Source organism: Wolffia australiana, chromosome 14 (genome assembly GCF_029677425.1).
Source record: "Wolffia australiana isolate 7733 chromosome 14, ASM2967742v1".
NCBI lineage: Eukaryota > Viridiplantae > Streptophyta > Magnoliopsida > Alismatales > Araceae > Wolffia > Wolffia australiana.
In genome coordinates this window covers 1,644,536-1,663,880 of record NC_135848.1, presented here as the reverse complement: position 1 = coordinate 1,663,880, position 19,345 = coordinate 1,644,536, and the positions used below count along the sequence as shown (strand labels likewise).

Sequence of the window (19,345 nt, the reverse complement as noted above, 5' to 3'; positions counted from 1 at the left end):
GCACTTAACAATGACTCAAATGGGTGTCAAAAGTGGGTGCCCCTTTTTTACACTCTCTAATAAATTATGTAAAAGTTCTTAGGAAAATTTTTCAGAAGTCCCTTACCTTAGAGTATATCAGTCAATGTTCGAAAATTTTCTCCTTCTGACCCCTTATGTTCATGTATTAATCACATTAATAATTTTTTCATGTATCGAATAAATCACATTAATCATTTATTCGATAACCTTATTAATTAATCACATCAAACATAAATATTAATGAATCAAGGATCAATTTAACCCATTTGATTGATTAGACCAATGGCTTTTAGGCTGCCAAGCTAGAGCTTTTCCCTTAGATGATATTAAAAAGTATGATAAATCTCTCATTGAATCTTACTGACATATATGGATTTATAATATCTCATCTGTGTGATGCTCCAAGGATGACTTATTTTATGGTCAACTATCAAATCCTAATCAATTGTCCGAATTCATATTCATAGGTTAGGGATAACTAGCTCTTTATTATTCAATTACCTTTATCATATCATCTTCCTTGAGCCATCTCCTCTTATCTTGAGGGTGGATGATCCCTTCTTTTCCAGTTTGGAATCATGTGATTAAAAACTCGCATGTCATATTCATAATGCAACCTACCATCCACGAGATGCCTTTGGTATATCAAGTCCACAAATGAGTTATAGTACTCTGACATGAATCATCATGATTTACAATGAAGTATTAAACCATTAAAGGATTCATTCAGATCAATTCAGCGAAATATTTCCCTAAAGAGTGCCATCTATTTGTAATTAGTGCATACACTATTATGCTCATCATATGAACACGATAAGACAGGTACTCTATTTGGATTTTTTATGTTTATCATAAATATCCTTATAATAAGAATATTAAGAATACAAGTTTAAAGAATAGTGATATTAATGTTATGAACTCATCATAATTTAATTTTTCATTTATTATATTTAAAGACTTTATTATAAATGTCTCACGTGAATAATGATGAGTAATTTTTCATTTTAGAAGCATATAAGAGACATGGAAGTGTGATTGACTTGTAGGCCACATAATATCCATTAGTCAGGATGACATAGGAAGACTAGCTGAACCTTTAGCATCAAACCTTACTTGCATCCATTTGGATCCCACACTAGGGGGGCCAAACTATGAGCTTGAGCCCTCTCAAGGCAGTTCACAACCACCATGGGCTGGTTCCATTTAATGTTCCATTTAATGTCTAGAGGACTTGACATGCATTTTTCCTCCCCACACCGCCACCATTGTCTCCTATAGAGGAATGGAATGTAATGTCATCTTTAGACATCACACGATCAATATTTCCTTATAATTTGGGGTGGGGGGACTCCAAAAGTTATATTGAAGATAAACTTCACTCATGAAGTTGTCTTTGGATAATGTCACCTTCTTGGTTGAATCACCACTGCACCAACCAGGTGGTAATAAAAAAGTGTAAGGTGACATTATCTTACATTGTCAATGATTGAGAATGGCTTTGAATGGCCTTGTCTTGACTATATGGTGATGCATCTAAGTAATTTTTTTCCGTTACAAAGACAACCACATGGGATTGTGTAGTTAGGAGGATTTCAAAGAATAGCTTGCCAATTTTTTGGCCTCAAACTAGACCAAGCCTACTCCCACCTAAATTGCATGCGCATGGCCAAATGATCTCTTATTTACTTTTCCAGTAGTTATCTTGGGTACTATAGCATGTAATGTAGGCTTAGCGGTGCTAGAACCCTCAATGGTTGGTGAATCGGCGAATCCATTTGCAACTCCTACGGAGATATTGTTGGATTCTACAGGACTTGACATGGACGAAAAAATCAAAACATTCCGCAGCAGAAGTCTTGAACGAAATCGAATGACATCAATAAAACCATAAAACGGAGTACCTTTGCATGGATTGCATACGTGATTTCTTGGACCCCAAAGTGAGATGAGTTGAGGTGCTCATGTGTGCATCCTCTAGACGTATCCACGCAATCCTCAGCATGTCGAATCTCCTCCTTCCAATTGACGAGCCCCGCTCTACCTCCACCGTCGTCCTTAGGCCATTTCAATCGCATCGGGTATGGAGAGGGGTGTTAGGGGAGGGGAGAAGAAGGGGAAGGCCCCTGAACAATTCTAGCCTGGGTGAATTTTATTCAAGTCCGTCCCCTATTTATACTAAGTGGTTAATTTTTATAAAAACCCCCAAAACGTAGTATATCTTTTGACGTCCAAAACACCATTTGCGTGTGACCCTCTAGGCCCATGTATTATACTAGTTAACGACTCTAGTAGCCCAATAACCATTATTGGCCTTCCAAATTAATTAACTATATCATCATATAAATTAATTAACGTCAGATCGATTTAACCCAAATCGATAGGTCGAGTCTCCAACACGTGGGATGCTAAGCTACACCTCGTGTTCTAGAAGATACAAAGGAGTGTATATCGACTCACTCATAGAACTTGTTCATCATCAGTTACCATGTATGTATAATCCCCCATCCAATGGACGCTCGTAGGACGACTTAGGGTATGGTCAACTATCAAACCATAATCGGTCATCCGAGTTAGTACTAATGCATTTGGAAATCATCGGAGAACTCTTCTCTGATATTTCACTGCCTTGGCCAAAGACTTCATCTCATCATCTTCCTTGAGCTGTCACCTCTTATATTGATGGTGGACGATCCCATCTTGACCACTCAATCGTCTTCGTGAACTTCATGATGCACCCGAACTAAGACCGTTTAGAATCCCATGATTAGAGACTCGTTGGCCATAGTCAAAGTGCAACCGTCCGTCCACAACACGTCTTTGGTGCTCAGATCTAAGGACCACTTATACACCCGTGATGTGAATCAACGTAATTCACAGTTTGGTATAATATCATTCATGGATTCGTAGGGATCGATTCCGTGAACTTTTTTCACTAAAGAGCACCCACTATCTATCATTCATGTCTCCACAGTAATGGCTACAGGACCGGCCATACTCATCATATGAGTGAGGCTATATAGTGTTATTCTATCTGGATATTTCAATGTCCTTCTTGCGTATCCTTTGAATAGGAATGTTTAGAACACATGCTTAAAGACTAGTGATCTCCGTATTACGATCTCATCATAATTCACTAGGTCCGACCATGTATTCATGGACTTCATTATAAGCACCAAACGTGCACTATAATAAATGTGTTCTATTAATGAATATGGAACGAGATGTGGAATGTGTGATTGGCTTGCCGGCCACATATATTTCCATCAGATATTACCTGAATAGTACTTCTTTCCTGTATTTCAAATACTTCGCACATTGCCTATTAAGCTGTTGGGTGTTATTCACTGGCTTCAGTACCATCGGAATCATTAACCATATCTTTTTTTGGAAAATGTCAATAAATTCCAAAATCCATTTTGTCGACCAATAGCTACAATGGTATTTTTTATTGGTACTATGATAGCAATTTGGTTACATATTGGAGAAACATTACCTATTGATAAATCTCTTACTTTAGGTCTTTTTAAAAAGGATTTAGTTGATTAAATTAAATCAATTCAACTATTAAATGTGGAGGTATCTGGGGAATTGAATTAACTTTTAATTGATTATTCTGTACATACACTATCATAAATCTATCGTTATATGAATGAGTAGAGGAGCTGCTAGACTAATTTGTGTTACTATAAATATCATGACTATTAATGGCATTTTCCCACTCTAAACCCATTTTTTATTAAGGAAATCCTATGGTGGGATCCACACTATCAAAATTCGATCATGCAGCGAAAATAATGAATCAACAACTGGTCTGAAAACCATAAACATCACATTTGCAATTATCAAATACATGATTTCTTGGTTCCTTGGATGAGTCTCCTCGAGCCTTTTGGTGTATCTATTTATCTTTGAGTGTTGGATCTCCACTTCTTATTCAATCGTACTGCCATAAATTTGATTCCTCTCCATCTAATCTCACTAGAAGAACTTGGGAAGAGAAAGATAAGAAAGGGGGGCCACTATAACTGACTTGCATGGGTATCAAAATAGGGTGCCCTCTATTTAAACTAACTAGGAAATTTTGAAAATCATTGCACAAGTTTCTTTAAATTCCCCAGCCATAGGAATAATTAATAAAATTCCCTAAACATCGAGTATATACATCATCTTCCAAAATTATTGTACTTGTGACCCTTAGGGCCCATGTATCAGTCCAGTTGATTAACATTGTCACTTAAATGGCCCATTAGCAATTACATATCAAGTAATTAAAGATTGATTTCACCCAACAAATGGGTTAGGACATTAGCACTTGGGGCTCCAAGCGACACTTTGTGCTTTGGAAGATACAAAGGAATATGTCATCTCTCTCGTGTAACATTTTCCATCATCAGTTATCATGAAAGTATAATCCTTCATCATTGCATGACTCCCCAATGACTTAGAGAACAGTTCATCGTCAAACCTTAATCAATCATTCTGGTTAGTACTAATGTGTGGGAAATCACTGGAGAACATATTTGATATTTCCACTAACATGAACAGGTATTTAACTATATTATATTTCTTGAGTCAATATCTTCTCATACTGAACGCAAATGATCTCATCTTGACCACTCAATCACCTTTGTGGACTTACTGCTGCATTTGAACCAGATCAGTTAAAAATCTCGTTAATAGAGACTCACAGGTCATAGTCAAAACACTTAATTGGCAAAACGTTAATAAATCATTCTGGTTAATACTAATGAGTGTAAAAATCATTTGAGAACATCTTCTTATATATTTTCACTATATTGGACACAAATTTAACTTCATAATCTTTCTTGAGTTAATCTGCTCTTACATTTAACACAAATGATCCCATCTTGACCACATAATCATCTTTGTGGACTTGTTGAATCAGATGTAGGACACGTTGAAATCCCTTGATTAGAGACCTCGTACTTCATAGTCAAAACACAACTGTAAAGGCCACTTACAAAATGGTGACATGAATCAACATAACTATCATTAGTATTCATCTAGATCAATTTAGTGAACTTTCCCAAAGAACACCCAGTATATGTCCTTGGTGTCCCTGCACTAATGGTTAGGGGATTAGTCACTCTCGTCGTTTGAGTGAGAATAAACAGTGTTATTCTTTCTAGAAATTTTCATGCCCTTCTCAAGTATCATTTAAATATAAGTATTTGGAACACATGTTTAAAGAGTGTTGATTCTCATATTATTATGATATTATCATATCTCACTTAGTCACCATATGTATTCATAGACTTCATTTATAGGCCTTGCAAGTGCGTTAAATTGACTATATTATATTTATGAATATTAACTAAGATGGGGAATCTGAAATTGGCTTGCATGCCCTAGATATTTGCAAAATTACCTTTGTCGCCCTATAATGGCATTTTCCCACAGTGTTTGAATACATTACACCAGATCATCCACATGGTATATATATAGAACCCATACTTACAAAAAATAAACTATAGAAGTTCTTCACATAACAACTAGTTGTTGGCATCATTCGTCCCTCATCCAATTATTTTTTCAGCATGATCCTACAGATGATGGAGGTCAACAAGATGTCATTCTGTGTGGTTTTTAATAATTTGAACAAGATCATTGTCCCAAATATTTTCCCCATTCTGGTGGTGGAGGAATTGCTCGAGGATTTTCATGACACGACTACCTTCTCCAAGAAATTTGAAGTCCAGTAATCTCCAAATAAAGAAGTGCGAGGGAGATGTTGAAAACAAGTAATTATTCATGCAAAAAGGCCATTATGCACATGTGTTGATTGAATTTGGATTATCCAACACACCAGCAGTATTTCATGCACTGATGGACCTAATCTATCAACCTTGAGCTGATTCATATTGTTCTTATTTAATGACATCTTAATCTACCAAACCATTGACGAGCTCACCCTGCATATCCATCCAAGAAAGTGTTTCTTCTATCAACATCAAAATACTTGGGACATTGGGTATTCGCTGCGGGAGTAGAAACTGATGCAGGGAAGGTGGGAGCCATCACCATGCGAACAATGCCACAAAATATATAGGAGTTTTGTGGGTTTTTGGACTTGGCCGCTGTCTACAAGTAGTTTATGTCTTCATGCAACATGATCAAAACATTGCCTAGTTCATGCATGCCCCTCCACCTACACCACATTCCAAGTTATGTTGGATGTATTGATGGAAATTATGTTGGATGTCTAGAAATGGCTGCAGTATTCATCATTCAGACCAACCAATGCACGCAACAGGAATTATCTGCTCACAAAGCTCCTCTGGTTTTATTTCTGAATTCAGTATAAAGAAAGGAAATTCAAACAGGTTTATGACACGTTGTCACAACTCCCTCTAAATGAGCCACTAATTTATCCCATCACAATGAGCTTGTGGATGAATTTGGTTGACATTATTGAGAGGTCGATTAATGCCCAACTTTCAAGAATATACTAAATGTAGTACAACAAAGGGCGCCATCATGATCATACTATTCCTTCACAGATGCCCCCCTCCTCTATAATATGTGTCTGATTATACCTAGTTAGTCTCCTTTCATCAGATACATATTGCATGAACTCCACAGCTGGACTATCAGGGGACATGTCCGGTTTCATAACACTTGCCAACATATAAGTCAGTAGTTCTATTGGTTGGGAATAAAGCGCAAGATCAAGACCTTTGTAAGTGTGTTCACTAGTGACCAGCAATTCAAGTCTTCATCTCTCGGAACCATGGCTTTGCTGCAACCCTTGCCAATGCCCAGATGTGGGAAGACATTTCCACCAACTTATCTTATGGGTTCCTAAGTTGGGAGGATTTGACTACATTCATGCAGTGGAATGTTTCAGTAAGTACAGACATTTCATAGCCATGTGTCACCTGTTTACAGATAAGGATGTGGTTGTCAAATTTATCCAAGAAATCATTTGCCTCCACAAGGTACTACACTCCATGTCAGATGATGGAAACATCTTTATGAGTGATTTCTTGCTCTGACTCCACTCCCTTCAAAGGAATTATCCTCAAAAGATGCTCAGCATACAACGTGCAAACGGTATGTTGGAGATGACAAGGCTTGGAATAAGCCGATCATGTGACTAGCGTTCATGATTGATTCTAATCCCCAATCAAAGTAACTTTTATTGATTATAAAATGTCAGAATATACTTGAGTCTAAAAAATCCCAAAAAGCTAAACATTAATTCATTTATCTTATATCAATAAATAAATTTCGTTCTCCTTAATTTTTTATAATTTATTCTCTTTGAAATATTTAAACAATTTACTCAATATGGACAAATTCATACAAAAAAGAATTGAGACATCATCATTAGACTAAAATCCCAAAAAATTGAGTCAAACCTAGATTCATGAAGAGCTGATTAATGTATTTGACTCAAAGCAATAAAACAACATCTTGAGTATTCATAAGAAAACCAACTTAAGCATTCTATGATAATATTTATATATTTCCCCATACAAAATTCCCAGATCATATGAACAGGAGAGACTGAGAAATCACCCTCTAAAGTGCATCCCAAAAAAACTCATCCCACATCACGCCCAAGGTCCTCAAAAGTATGGCTCACACTGACAGCAATGCAACAAAGATGGAATAGTCAGCTTTCCAACATCATAACCGCTTAAACAAGTGGGGCACATGCTACAAAACCCAGTGATACTGTCATTATTATGGCAACTATATAAACAAAGAACCTGAAAATGATTTTGAGTATGAATGATTTTGACCATTAACTTTGACTTGAGACAACTCTAAGTCAACCCAGCAAAAACTTTCCTCAAAGCCCGGTCTTTGCGATGGTGCCCAGCAGAGCCTCCTCTTCTTCCACCCCTACCACGTGGATGCCCACGACCTGGGCCAGAGCCTACCACTGATTCAGACCCATCATCCACTTGCTCTTCTGATTCTATAATCTTCTTGACTGCGCCAAGGGGGAGATTTCCACCCCGGCCCAGACCATAGATGGTCTCTCTCTGAGCCTGGCGTACCAATGCCGCCTCCTCGGCATTGACCGCTGCCACAGATCCAGCCACCTTGTAGCTGTAATTCTTTCCGTCTTTGACATAGTACTGCGGTTGACTCTGGACCTGCCATCTGGAAGATGAACCCCCCGAAGTCAATGCCTTTTCAGGCAGGGATCTGACCCGGTTGCCTGCCGGATCCGCTGCCTCGAACCCTGTCTCACCTACACTCAGGCCCAGATCGTCAAATGAATCGTCGTACTCATCTTCATATTGGGCTTCGATCACGACGGCTCTGACTGAGTCCTTTGCTGCTCTTGAGTCAAGAATCTCAGAATCCGGAGACTCGTCATTGGTTTTTCGGATGAATTTGCCTCTGGATGATGATGACTGACCCACCACTATCGGTGCCCCTTGGGATGATGACGACGATGATGATGGCTGACCCATGACTGCTGCTGTCCCTTGTGATGATGATGATGAGTGCTGAGCTATAACTGCTGCTGGTGCTTGTGGGGGTAGTGGTGATGACGATGATAATGATGATGATGATGGTCGATATTCGGTTAAAGTTACCACCTCTTTGCCTTTGGAGCCAGTGACCCTGTGTTTTGACCTCGAAAGGTTGACCTCCTTTGTTGACCGATCAAGATGCAGAAGATCTGCATGAAGAGTCTCCTCTAAAATCCTCTGGATTACTTCTTCCGGGTTGTTGTCGTAGACTTCAAGACATGCAACTATGAATCCCCTACCGTAATCAGGGAAAAGATCTTTTACTTGACTGATCTTTGATTCCATGATTGCAGCATCTTCATCGGCTTGTAAATCATTACTGTCTGAGGAAACTGGGGGCTTTGACTGTCCTTTTTCCATATACATCGGAGAAGATGATGCTGCTATCCCAGAGATGTAGCAGAATTGATTGTCATCCAAGAAAATCCAACCTGAAAATGAAAGAAGACGACCAGGAATTGTTCACGAAATTATTAGACTTAAATAAGATTATTTCCCGGGAATGCTGATGAGGCGTAGAGTTTGCTGATAGGATTTAAATAGGGTGTGACGACCAGACCAGAGATCAACATGAATCTCTGATCGCATGTTAGCTGATCAAGAATCTCGATCAATCATCAATAGCAAGATCGTAGTTTGATTGCCCTCTAGAATCACTCTATCTATCTGATCGACAGAGTGATTGATGGTCCCGATCCGATCCAAGGGATGATCGTTATTGGATCAGCAATCAAGGTTCGATCTGGTACGATTTTGAAGGTCTATTAAATTTTATTTTACTATTATTGATTTTTTTGTGAGAACTGATAATTGATAAAAAATCGTAAACAAAATATTATTTGTTAAAATTTAAATGTTAATGAGATATCAAGAAAGAGCGAAATAGAGACCCAACGAGAAAGAGAGGTAGAGAGATAGAAAGAGAGACATGGTGAGAGAGTGAGAGAGAGAGGGAATATTTATAGAAGAGAGACATGGTGAGAGAGAGTGAGAGAGAGAGGGAATATTTATAGAAAGAGAGACATGGTGAGAGAGAGCAAGAGAGAGAGAGAGAGAGATAGTTACACAGTGAAAGAGGCAGCAAGAGAGGGAGGGGAGATGGGAGAGACATGGTGAGAAACACAGGAAAGTGGAGGGGGGCATAAAAGGAAAGACAGTGATAGAGACACGGTGAGAGAGGGAAAAAGAGAGTGGGGGGGAGAGATAGAACAAGAGATAGAAAGATAGAAAGACATGACGAGAGATAGAGAGACATGGTGTGAGAGGGAGCAATAGAGAGGGAGAGAGAGATAGAAAGAGAAACACAATGTGAGAGTGAAAGACAAAGAGAGAGAGAGAGAGATACAATGGGAGAGCAAAAGAGAGATAGAGAGAGACTGTAAGAGAGAGAGAGAGAGAGCGAATGAGAGATAGAGAGAGATAATTTTTTTTGTCCCAAAAGATGATCAGGTGTGTTTCTGTGTATTTTTTTGGTCGAATTGTCAATCCAATCAGTCTCTATATATGTTGATTGCCGCTCATGATCGTGGATCATAAAAAAATTGAACATCACGATCAGGTCAAATTGTCGATTTTAGATTGATCGAGATCACGGCACCCTAGATTTAATCCCAAAAACTTGCAATATTACTAAAAGTACGTCCCGGGTGAATTCCAGACAAAAAATGACCAAGAAGAAGGTTCATACAAAAACATGTAAAGTGATGAAAGTTGAAATCAAGGACTTCAATTTCGAAACTTGTGGACAAGATTTAATTGAGAAAACTTGAAATCCAACATTTTCAAATAGTTCCCAGATAAGTTTCAGAAAATAGAGGGTCTTAATGAAAAAGATCTCATAACTAAGGAACTTAGAAATACACGCCAGGAGATGAAAGCGTTTCCCCAACCATATGTCACTTTAAACAGAACTAACGGTTGAATAGTCGAAAAAATAGGAGAAAATTAGAGAAATAACTAGGACATTGATGGATGATTCTTACAACTTTTAGATAAATTAAAACAACAAGAACACGTTCAATGGAGAAATAATTGCGAGAGGGAGAAGACAAACCTTTGCTGCGGAGGCTGCTTATTCGGGGCAACAGACCATATTTTCTTTCAATTCTCTGCAGGAACGTTTCATGCCCTTCAATATCATGGGTATAGCCAGAAATTTCAGCGTTGACTTTTCCAAGAGTTTGAACAAGAATGTCCCCCCTGATCATAGGATCTTCAACCATGACTGGCAATATCTTTGTGGTCATTTGAACGTCGAGACCCTCTCCAAATTTATCATCGCTCAAATAGCAGGTATCCAGAAGATTCCACCCAAACTTGGCGATTCTCAAGTACAACAACTTCAATCCAGGAAAGACGCTTCTTTCGAGGCTAGAGAGACGCATAAACCCTAACTGAAATAACGGTACTAAGGAATCATGTAATCTTGCAAGGACGTAAAGCAATTCTTCATTCCCATGACTGCAAAATGAAAGAACATGGTTCAAAAAGACATGTAGTATAAAAATATATTTAAGGATGGAACAAGATAAAGCCTTTGAGAGGTAAATCACCTGATTTCATATGGACTAGATAAATAAGTGGCTGCCGGTCTGTATGCATCAACAAAAGAGTCCATCGTAACAATTGAATCGTTTATGAAGTCCATGACCTAACAATGTTGGACCGTAAATTTTTTTAGAGAAAAAGAAACGGAGATTGGAAAAGCCAGATACAAAAAAATGAGCGATTAGTGACACCATAAATAAATAATAAATAATATATGTGAACTTGCCTCAAGAAGCTCCTTCTGAAACCGATCTTCCCCACATGCTTCAGGGGCGGATGTGAGAAAAACCTGAAAAAGTGTTCAGTTACAAAGATAGTGAGAAACAACTGCAAGAAACAGCGACGAAGAAGATAACAGAGGCAGAGGAGCAAGTCTGTTGATTTCTGTCCTCAGCCTTGGACTAGTTTAGAGGAACGTACGACCATTTAACAAGATAAAGCAACACGACAAAGAGTGTTAAGGTATGTGATATGAATCTTCCTAAAGTATACAGAAGAAGAAACAAATCGTTACAGATCATGAAAAATGACAGTTATTATGGGTATGACAGTTATGGCAGCCACCCACATATACCGTTAGAAGACTGGGCGTCAAGACAACATAATCAAGCAACTAAGACATCTGAAGGGACACTAACAAAGGCATCTCCTGAAGAAGAATCCAGGGGGAGTGCCCAACAGACACCACCCTTGGATATGTTCGAAGAAGGAGACTGAAGAGGCAGTATAACTGCCTAAATAAGGATAGTATATATGTGTAGATAAGTGTGTATAGATTAGGAAAAACACTCTAGGAGAAGAGGGAGTGATTCCTAAGGTTCTTAAGTTAATTCTTAAGAGATTGGGAGACGAGTGATCGTCTAGTGGGTCAGATCCAGGAAGAGAGGGTCTGGATGTTTGTATCATCAACTCTGATCAATATATCGTACTTTTCTTTCTAGTTTGTTCTTGCCTGAACTTGAATATTTCTGAGAAGACTATATCAGTATGCTATGCCTTTTTCCCATTGCTTTTTCTTCTTGTTAGCATATTAATGTTATATTATAAGTTTGTACCCATCAGACCTGGACTTGAGAGAACCTACTAGAATCTGATAGACATTATGTAAACTTATTCCATGGAAGGAAAGACTGTGTTTTTGACGTTCTCCTGAGCGTGGCTCAGGGTGACTGCCCGAATTCTTGAAGAATGATTAATCAAGTCTGAGACCTGCTGGTTAGAGACGGGTCGCCTGGACAGAAAACCTGCAGCATTTCGCTTGAATGAAGTATAACGTACTTTGGCAAAACCCAAACCCCAAGAAGAGTTCGGGGACATGATGGATGTGAGGTGCAAGCTGAGACGCCAGCCAGGACGGCAGTCCCAGGGACAAGACGCCCAGCATTTGCTGTGCGTGTGCCCGGATGCCTGATGGGATAGGTCAGGCTCACGAAGGCATGGGACAGGATCCGAGGGTGAGTGATTATGGTAATTTTTCTAAAATTAAAATTGTTTTTTTCTCTAAAATATCGACACTTTGGCCTAGGAACTGTCCGTGGACATATCCTGAGTCCCGTACACCATCCCTGACGTTGGACGGGACGAGCAAGTTGTATCCCAAGATGGGACACCTATGGGAAGTTAGAAGTCTCCTCCAGTAGATGTTTCCTTAGATGCATCGTGTGCCATTAACTGTGCTTGGACGCTTGTCGGGATGCACCTTTTTATGTTCTGTCCATACATTCCATCCTGGAATGTTACTAACCTTAACCCCAAGGTTGGTGGCTCAAGAGGAAGGCGAATTGGCTGTTTCTGACAGTTGCATAACCTAAAATAGAAACTTAGAAATAACCTTCAGAACCTTAACAGATGCCCTCAGCTCTTACTAACCACAGAAACTCATGCCATTGGAGCGAGGTCCCATTATACGTTAATAAGTCAATCAACATGTCACTCGATAAAACAATGGTTATTATAAAAAAAAGTGACAACAGTACTTAAACTGATGAAGGGATATTTAGAGTAACATCTCCAATGTCTATCTCTCAAAAGCTAAAAACTCTTCTGTGGGAAAGAAATTAGACGCAGCAGAAGTCTCAGGCTATATCTTGAAAAGGAATGATATTAAACACCACCGAGAAAAATATAGGTATCTTAAAGCCTTAAGAATCTTTTGAGAGGAGAATTTTAGCGCACCTCTAATGATGAAGTGCATCGCTGATGCATAGTGTGAATTATGCTGAGAAAATAAGAAACGGCAGAGCTGATATCGCAGACAATATTTGGCTGTGATCTGATTGCATTTGTGACCTGTAACGCAAATATTTGCACAAAGGAGAACATTAAAAATGAGGAAGTGAAGTAAAAGAAACACATCCCAATCAGTAAACCACAAAAAATTGGGGGAGTAAAAGGCACATCCAGCGCCATCAACGAGAGGGCTGCTAAATCAAAATATTGGTTCTAGGGATGTGCTATAAAAGGCACTTTTATTGGACTGCGTCGGTTCTCAGATGGATTGTCATTCTACCAAAGTGTATTATGCCCTTATTGATGTCAGTTTTATCCCATGAAAGAAGATGATCACGTGTTTTTTAATCCAGTGAAGAATCTAGATATTGAGCAACAACCCGTGACACTTGTGAACTCCTTCGGGTTTGTTATTTCCTTCTACAAGTGGGCTTCTCTTCATCTCTCTCCCTCTTCTTCCCTCTCAACTCCCCTCTCTCTCTTCCCTCTCACCTAATTTTCTCTCTCATTTTCCACGTGGGAATCTTACTCTAGTGGGCCCAACCAGTTACTTCTAACTGGTATTTAATTTAGTCTTTTTCGTTTGGTGAAAACAACCCGATCTGACAAACCATAAGTGAGAGACGGAGACCGGGCGGTATTGGAGGTGTCAACTGCTTGACACTGATACACAGATAAAAGGAAGGTCTCTATCTTTCACTCTTAGTATGCACCATATATCTAAGGCTTCTTTTTTCAGTTTTGCTGGATCAATCAGACATTCTTATTCTCTGTAGCCACAAAAGGCTCCCCTCTTAACAAAGCAATCAGAACAAACTACCTGTTTTCAAGTTTTATATCAATTAAATTTAATGTCTATATAAATTATCTTGATGCTCCCAGCGTACTTAACAATTAAATAAGAGAGGGTACACCAAACGGAGATGTCAAACTTTAAAATGAATATAAAACACATACCAATGCTCTCGTCAGCTCAGCATTGTCATGGCCAAATATAGCGCAGATATCCATCAACTTTGGCAACTCTAGCCATTTCTTTTCCTGTAATAAGGCTACAGATAAAAACAGATCCCTCAGTCGTGTTCCTCTCGAGTTGTTTTAAAGCTAAGTGCAAACACTTGAAAAAAATAGCTAAGGATAAAATGAAGATACCAGAGTGCTCCCGAGAATTGAGAGAATCATTAAAATTAGCGCCAGGGTCTTTACAAAAAGACCTGAGTCCGAAAATAAAATTTTGAGAACATAAAATCCAACACAGCTTGTGCAATGAACGAAAGAGATGCACAAGCTTCATTAATATGCAAAATCCAGTTAAAAATGATAAAAAGGCAACTCACAAGCGATAGAGGACCATGAACACGCGACGGCTCAACTCTGCTTCTCCAATAACCACTCCAGCAATCATTCCTTTAGGCCCACGGTGAGGAAGATCATACCATCTGTTCCTGAATCTCAGGTAGCTGTCCAAGAACTCTTGCAGCGAGGAGCTGCGAAGTACTGCTAAGCGCAATTAGTTTCAAAGGTTATTAGATCATGAATCCAAAGTTTTAGAAGCTAGAAAACTTGTACTTTGGACGAAGAAACAGGGAAAATTCAACAAACACAAATTGAAAAGAGATTGCTCCGGAGAAATGAAACTATGAAACTAACTGCGAAGCGCAATTAGCTTCAAAGAGTGGTAAATCATGAATCATGAGTTCTATAAAATCTGTCGTGCGGATGAGACAATCGGGAAAACTGAATGAATACACGCAAATCATTGAGAGAAATCGAAAAGAACAAGCAAGTTAGAATGCAGCAGAGACGATCATCCAGAAAATCATACCCGCTTCCCAGAACTGCCGGGCATTCATCTTAAGCAGCCGGGATAACTCCGCGTTAAGAACATCCACCACGGCCTGCGATTCGACAGCGTCGAGGCCGCCTTCTTCGACGCCGAGCCCAGAAGCCACCGCTTCATCTTGGGGCAAATAATTCACAAAAAAACCGCAGCTTTCGTCTCCAATTCGCGCAGAAGATGATTCGAAGGGCAATCCCGGAGTTGATCTCAAGGAATCTGCGAACTTTGTCGGTACCCTTTTCTGGGCATCGCTATCCCTTCCCCGCGAAGAAGAAGACGACGACAACGATGATGATGATGATGATGATGATGATGATGATGGTGATGATGATGATGATGATGATGATGAGAGAATTGTCTTCGGCAAGTACCTCTTGGCGTCCCCAAATCCTCTACCTCTCTGCTCGAGAGGCTTCTCAGCTCTGGAAACTGGCATCTTCTTCCTCGAGGAAATTCAGAGGAAGAGGATTGGAGAGGAAGAATCCCAAAGGCTTCTGCAAGTATAAATCCGGATCGTCCCGGACGTGGACGATGGACGGACGGCTTTTCGTCCCGTCCAGTGTTCCCTGGGACGAATTGTCGTCCCGGCCAGTCCTCCTGGGACGAATTTTCGTCCCGTCCCTCACCCCAGACGAAAAAACCCATTTTATATTTTTAATATATTAATATAGATTTTATATTTTAGCGGCGTCCGTCTGCACGCACGCGAAAAACAGGGACTTTGATGCAAATTGTCATTGTGAGGCCACGTGGCAACATCGCAACCATCAGATGTGAATTCGGCCGTTTTCCGTCCAGATTCCAACGTCCGAGACCTCCAGACGGATGGTTTGTTCGTCCCATGGGACGAAAACTGTCCCGTTCGGTGGTCCCCCGGACGAATTTTCGTTCCCAAAATTCGTCCGTATCTTTGGATGGGTCGATTTTTTTGTCCTGGAATTAAAAATCGTCACGTCCGCGTCCCTGCACTATTCCTGCAACCCAGCATGACACCTTTTATAGGCCCCCTCTATTTGTGATAAAAAACTATGCTGAATAAACTGCTACTACAATGGGCTTTAATCAAAACATTTTTGTGTTCTTTCAACAAACTCCATTAACTTCCAAACCCTTCATCCCTTTCAGCTCTGTTGAGTGTAATTAGTGTATACCTTCTAATTTTCTAGTTTCTTATGTTATGTTATTGTGTATTAACTATGCTACCTTTCCTATGTATTTACGTAGTAGGGTATTAGTTAGTTAATTGATGGACAGTTGCTTCTGGGGCTCGGCCTTAAGTATTCTACCCCTTCTTCATTCTTGGACCTCACTTTAAAAATATATGGTTTATTTCTTCCTCCTAAAGTCGGACCTTCTTCTTTCTCTTCATCTGAATTGACTTCATAACATTCATCGTAATCTGACGTATTGGCATATTCATCAAATTTTATTGATTAAGACAAATTTTAAACAACTTTCCAATCAATAAATCTAGACTTAGGGTTGAAATTTGATTTTCAGATCTTTGAGGGCATGGGCAATTCTATTGAGAACATATGGTAACTGGATAAGAGTACCAACGTAGCATTTATCCTGGTTCAGAGTATCAACTTATGCTAATTCTTATCAAATAGTTGCCCTTTATGAAATCTATCTTATGGAGCAGAGAAAGAAGTTCGTGAAATGGAATATTTGAAATAAATAAAAATTAAAATCTAATTTTCAACTTTACTTCTTTTGAACCAAAGTTGTATACTTGCAAGAATCCCTACAATTGCATCTTGTCTCAACTCTTATCATGTTACTTCCTCATATTGATCTGAAAAATTAAGAAAAAATAAATCAGCATGAACATGGACAAATGGTAGAATGAGAGAAATTATATGCATAACTAAGAAAGAATCTGATCGTTTTGGCAAATCCGAGGATGTATCAAATCCTATTTAAGTGGCGAAAATTCCAACTTCCTACACAAAGATATCATGGAAAAATATTTGACATGCCCGGTGGCATCTACTAATACATTGGTGACCAGACACGAAGACTACCTGAGGAGATTAAAAAAATCATTGACTCACAACCATCGAACTTCAGAAAAATTAACAACTCAGAACCGAGGATTTCAGTTGATATTTTAAGGGCAGCTTTGTCTCTCTCATCTACCTATCCATACACTTAATCTCTAAATAATCCCATGTACCTATGTAAAAGTGAGATCGAGTTCCTTCAAGTTTCTTGGAGCAAACTGTTGTTGATATTTGAAGATATATAACTGGAGGACACTAGGGTAATTCCAAACATATTCACTAATAAACTCAAAATTTGGGTAAAATTATGCCGTTGTTGGATTTGAGTAAAATCAATAAATTTATAAACAAATACTTACCTGAATGATCTAGATATTAGATGATATGGGTCACCTCCAGAGGGAATGAATATTATGGAAATAACTCTCTTGATAGGTGATTTTAAGAGAATGAGAAGGGATACATAGAGCGTAAGAGGTAGCAATAGGACGAAGATGGTTATCAGAGATAGGGATAATACCTATTTATAACAGTTAGATGATTATTATCATGAGTGGTAGATAGTGGATAATGAACAAAGTGAGTGAAAACAAGATAGCAGGATGGAGGAAGATGCGATGGTATGTCAGGATGAGGAAATGAGAATAAGAACTATCTAATTTAGGGTTTAATGTTTGAACTATGCTTTAATATTGGATAGGAGGGTTTGAAGATGAGGCGTGATGTAGATAACAGTGTAATGCATAGAGATGAAGGATGTGGATCTAGGCAATGATTTAACAATGAGATGGAGGAAGACGATTGTGACGACATGGATGGTATATGGTTGGGTGGTAGATGATACACGACGTGGTTGTCGATGACGATCGATGGTGATGGATGATGGTGCATAGTGATGATGGATATGATCTAACTTAGCGAATGTGTTGAATAGCAATCAATGCAAGGCAATCGACTAACCTTAGATCCCTATATTTTGTCATGATAAAGGAGTTTTCCTAATTCAAATCATCCTTTCCACTTCTCTAATCATCTTTCCCAATCACTCAAAACACCTAGAAAACCTTGATAGACCTTCAAAAATTCACTTTATTTCAATATGCTTCTTTAGGAGGAAGTGAGCTGAAAGATTTTTTACAAAGATTGGGGGCTCAATTTATAGATCCAACTGAACGGATTGATAGATGACAAAAAGACAAACTAACCTCAAATTTTCAGCTCAATTGAGGTTTTGGATCGTCAAAAATTGAGCCTTGAAGTTGGACATTTCCTTGCCTTTAATTTAACTCAAAGATTAATCAATCCTCATCCTTGTCACTTTCGTCATGTCCTTTTTAGGGTTTGATCTTCATTAGGGCATAAAATGCATTCATAGGCTAGTTTAGACCATCATCTTCCTCAATAATATTGTTGATTGGCGTTAGCATGTGCCACATTATTACATTTGTAAAATAAAATCATTGAAGTAATCACATGTGAGTGCCACGTGTCTTATGACATATCAGTTGAGCCACTATTTTTTTACCAGTTAAAGGATTATAAATGGTTTTTTAAGATTTGTCAGCCTCCGTACACACAAGTGTCTATTCTAGGAGAAGTTCGAATCCGTTCCTTTCGGATATTGATCGGTCTTGGTTTGACATGGTTTACGCGTTACTGGTTTCCGAAAGAGTCAATTTCTCCATTAGCTAAACCCTTTCTTACCCTGCCTTTGGACTCGTATTTTATTCATACACAATCAACGGAGGCCTACTCGATTGTAAAAAAAAAGAACATCTTTCTTTATTGGGCCACGTCATCCAGTGATTAAAAAATAACAAAAAAGGGGTTTTAGCATTAAATGACATACCAGTTTTGCTTTTAATGATTGGCTGATGTCAATCATAAATAACAAAAAATGATTGGTTGTCACCGATCACTAATCACTGAAGATTTTAGATTATGTGTTTTTATGAATTTCAAAATAAACTGAGAAGAGATAACAAAATGTATGTTTTTATTTTGTTATGATGAAAGTTACAAGGACATTTTGGTAAAATGAAAAATGCCTTTGAACGTGAGCATAGAAAAGAGGTAAAATAAAAAGGGAGAAGAGGGGATGAAAGAGGCATCGGGTTGGAAATAAAATTGCAGGCTGAACGCAAGAAAGAAGAGTCCAGAAATAGAGAAAGTCTGTTGGTGAAGAA

General features: G+C 38.7%; 1 protein-coding gene across 1 annotated transcript; it reads right to left on the bottom strand.

The window, feature by feature from the left end:
* Positions 1–7,408: 7,408 nt before the first annotated feature.
* On the bottom strand, positions 7,409–15,638 carry LOC144711743 (Ubiquitin system component Cue protein). Its single transcript, XM_078585762.1, has 9 exons — positions 15,139–15,638; positions 14,651–14,810; positions 14,466–14,527; positions 14,271–14,365; positions 13,260–13,373; positions 11,311–11,373; positions 11,090–11,187; positions 10,591–10,997; positions 7,409–8,968 (listed from the first exon to the last, which is right to left on the bottom strand). Exons 1-9 carry the CDS (start codon positions 15,587–15,589, stop codon positions 7,815–7,817), a joined length of 2,604 nt encoding a protein of 867 aa, XP_078441888.1. The 5' UTR covers positions 15,590–15,638; the 3' UTR covers positions 7,409–7,814.
* Between the last annotated feature and the right edge of the window lie 3,707 nt (positions 15,639–19,345).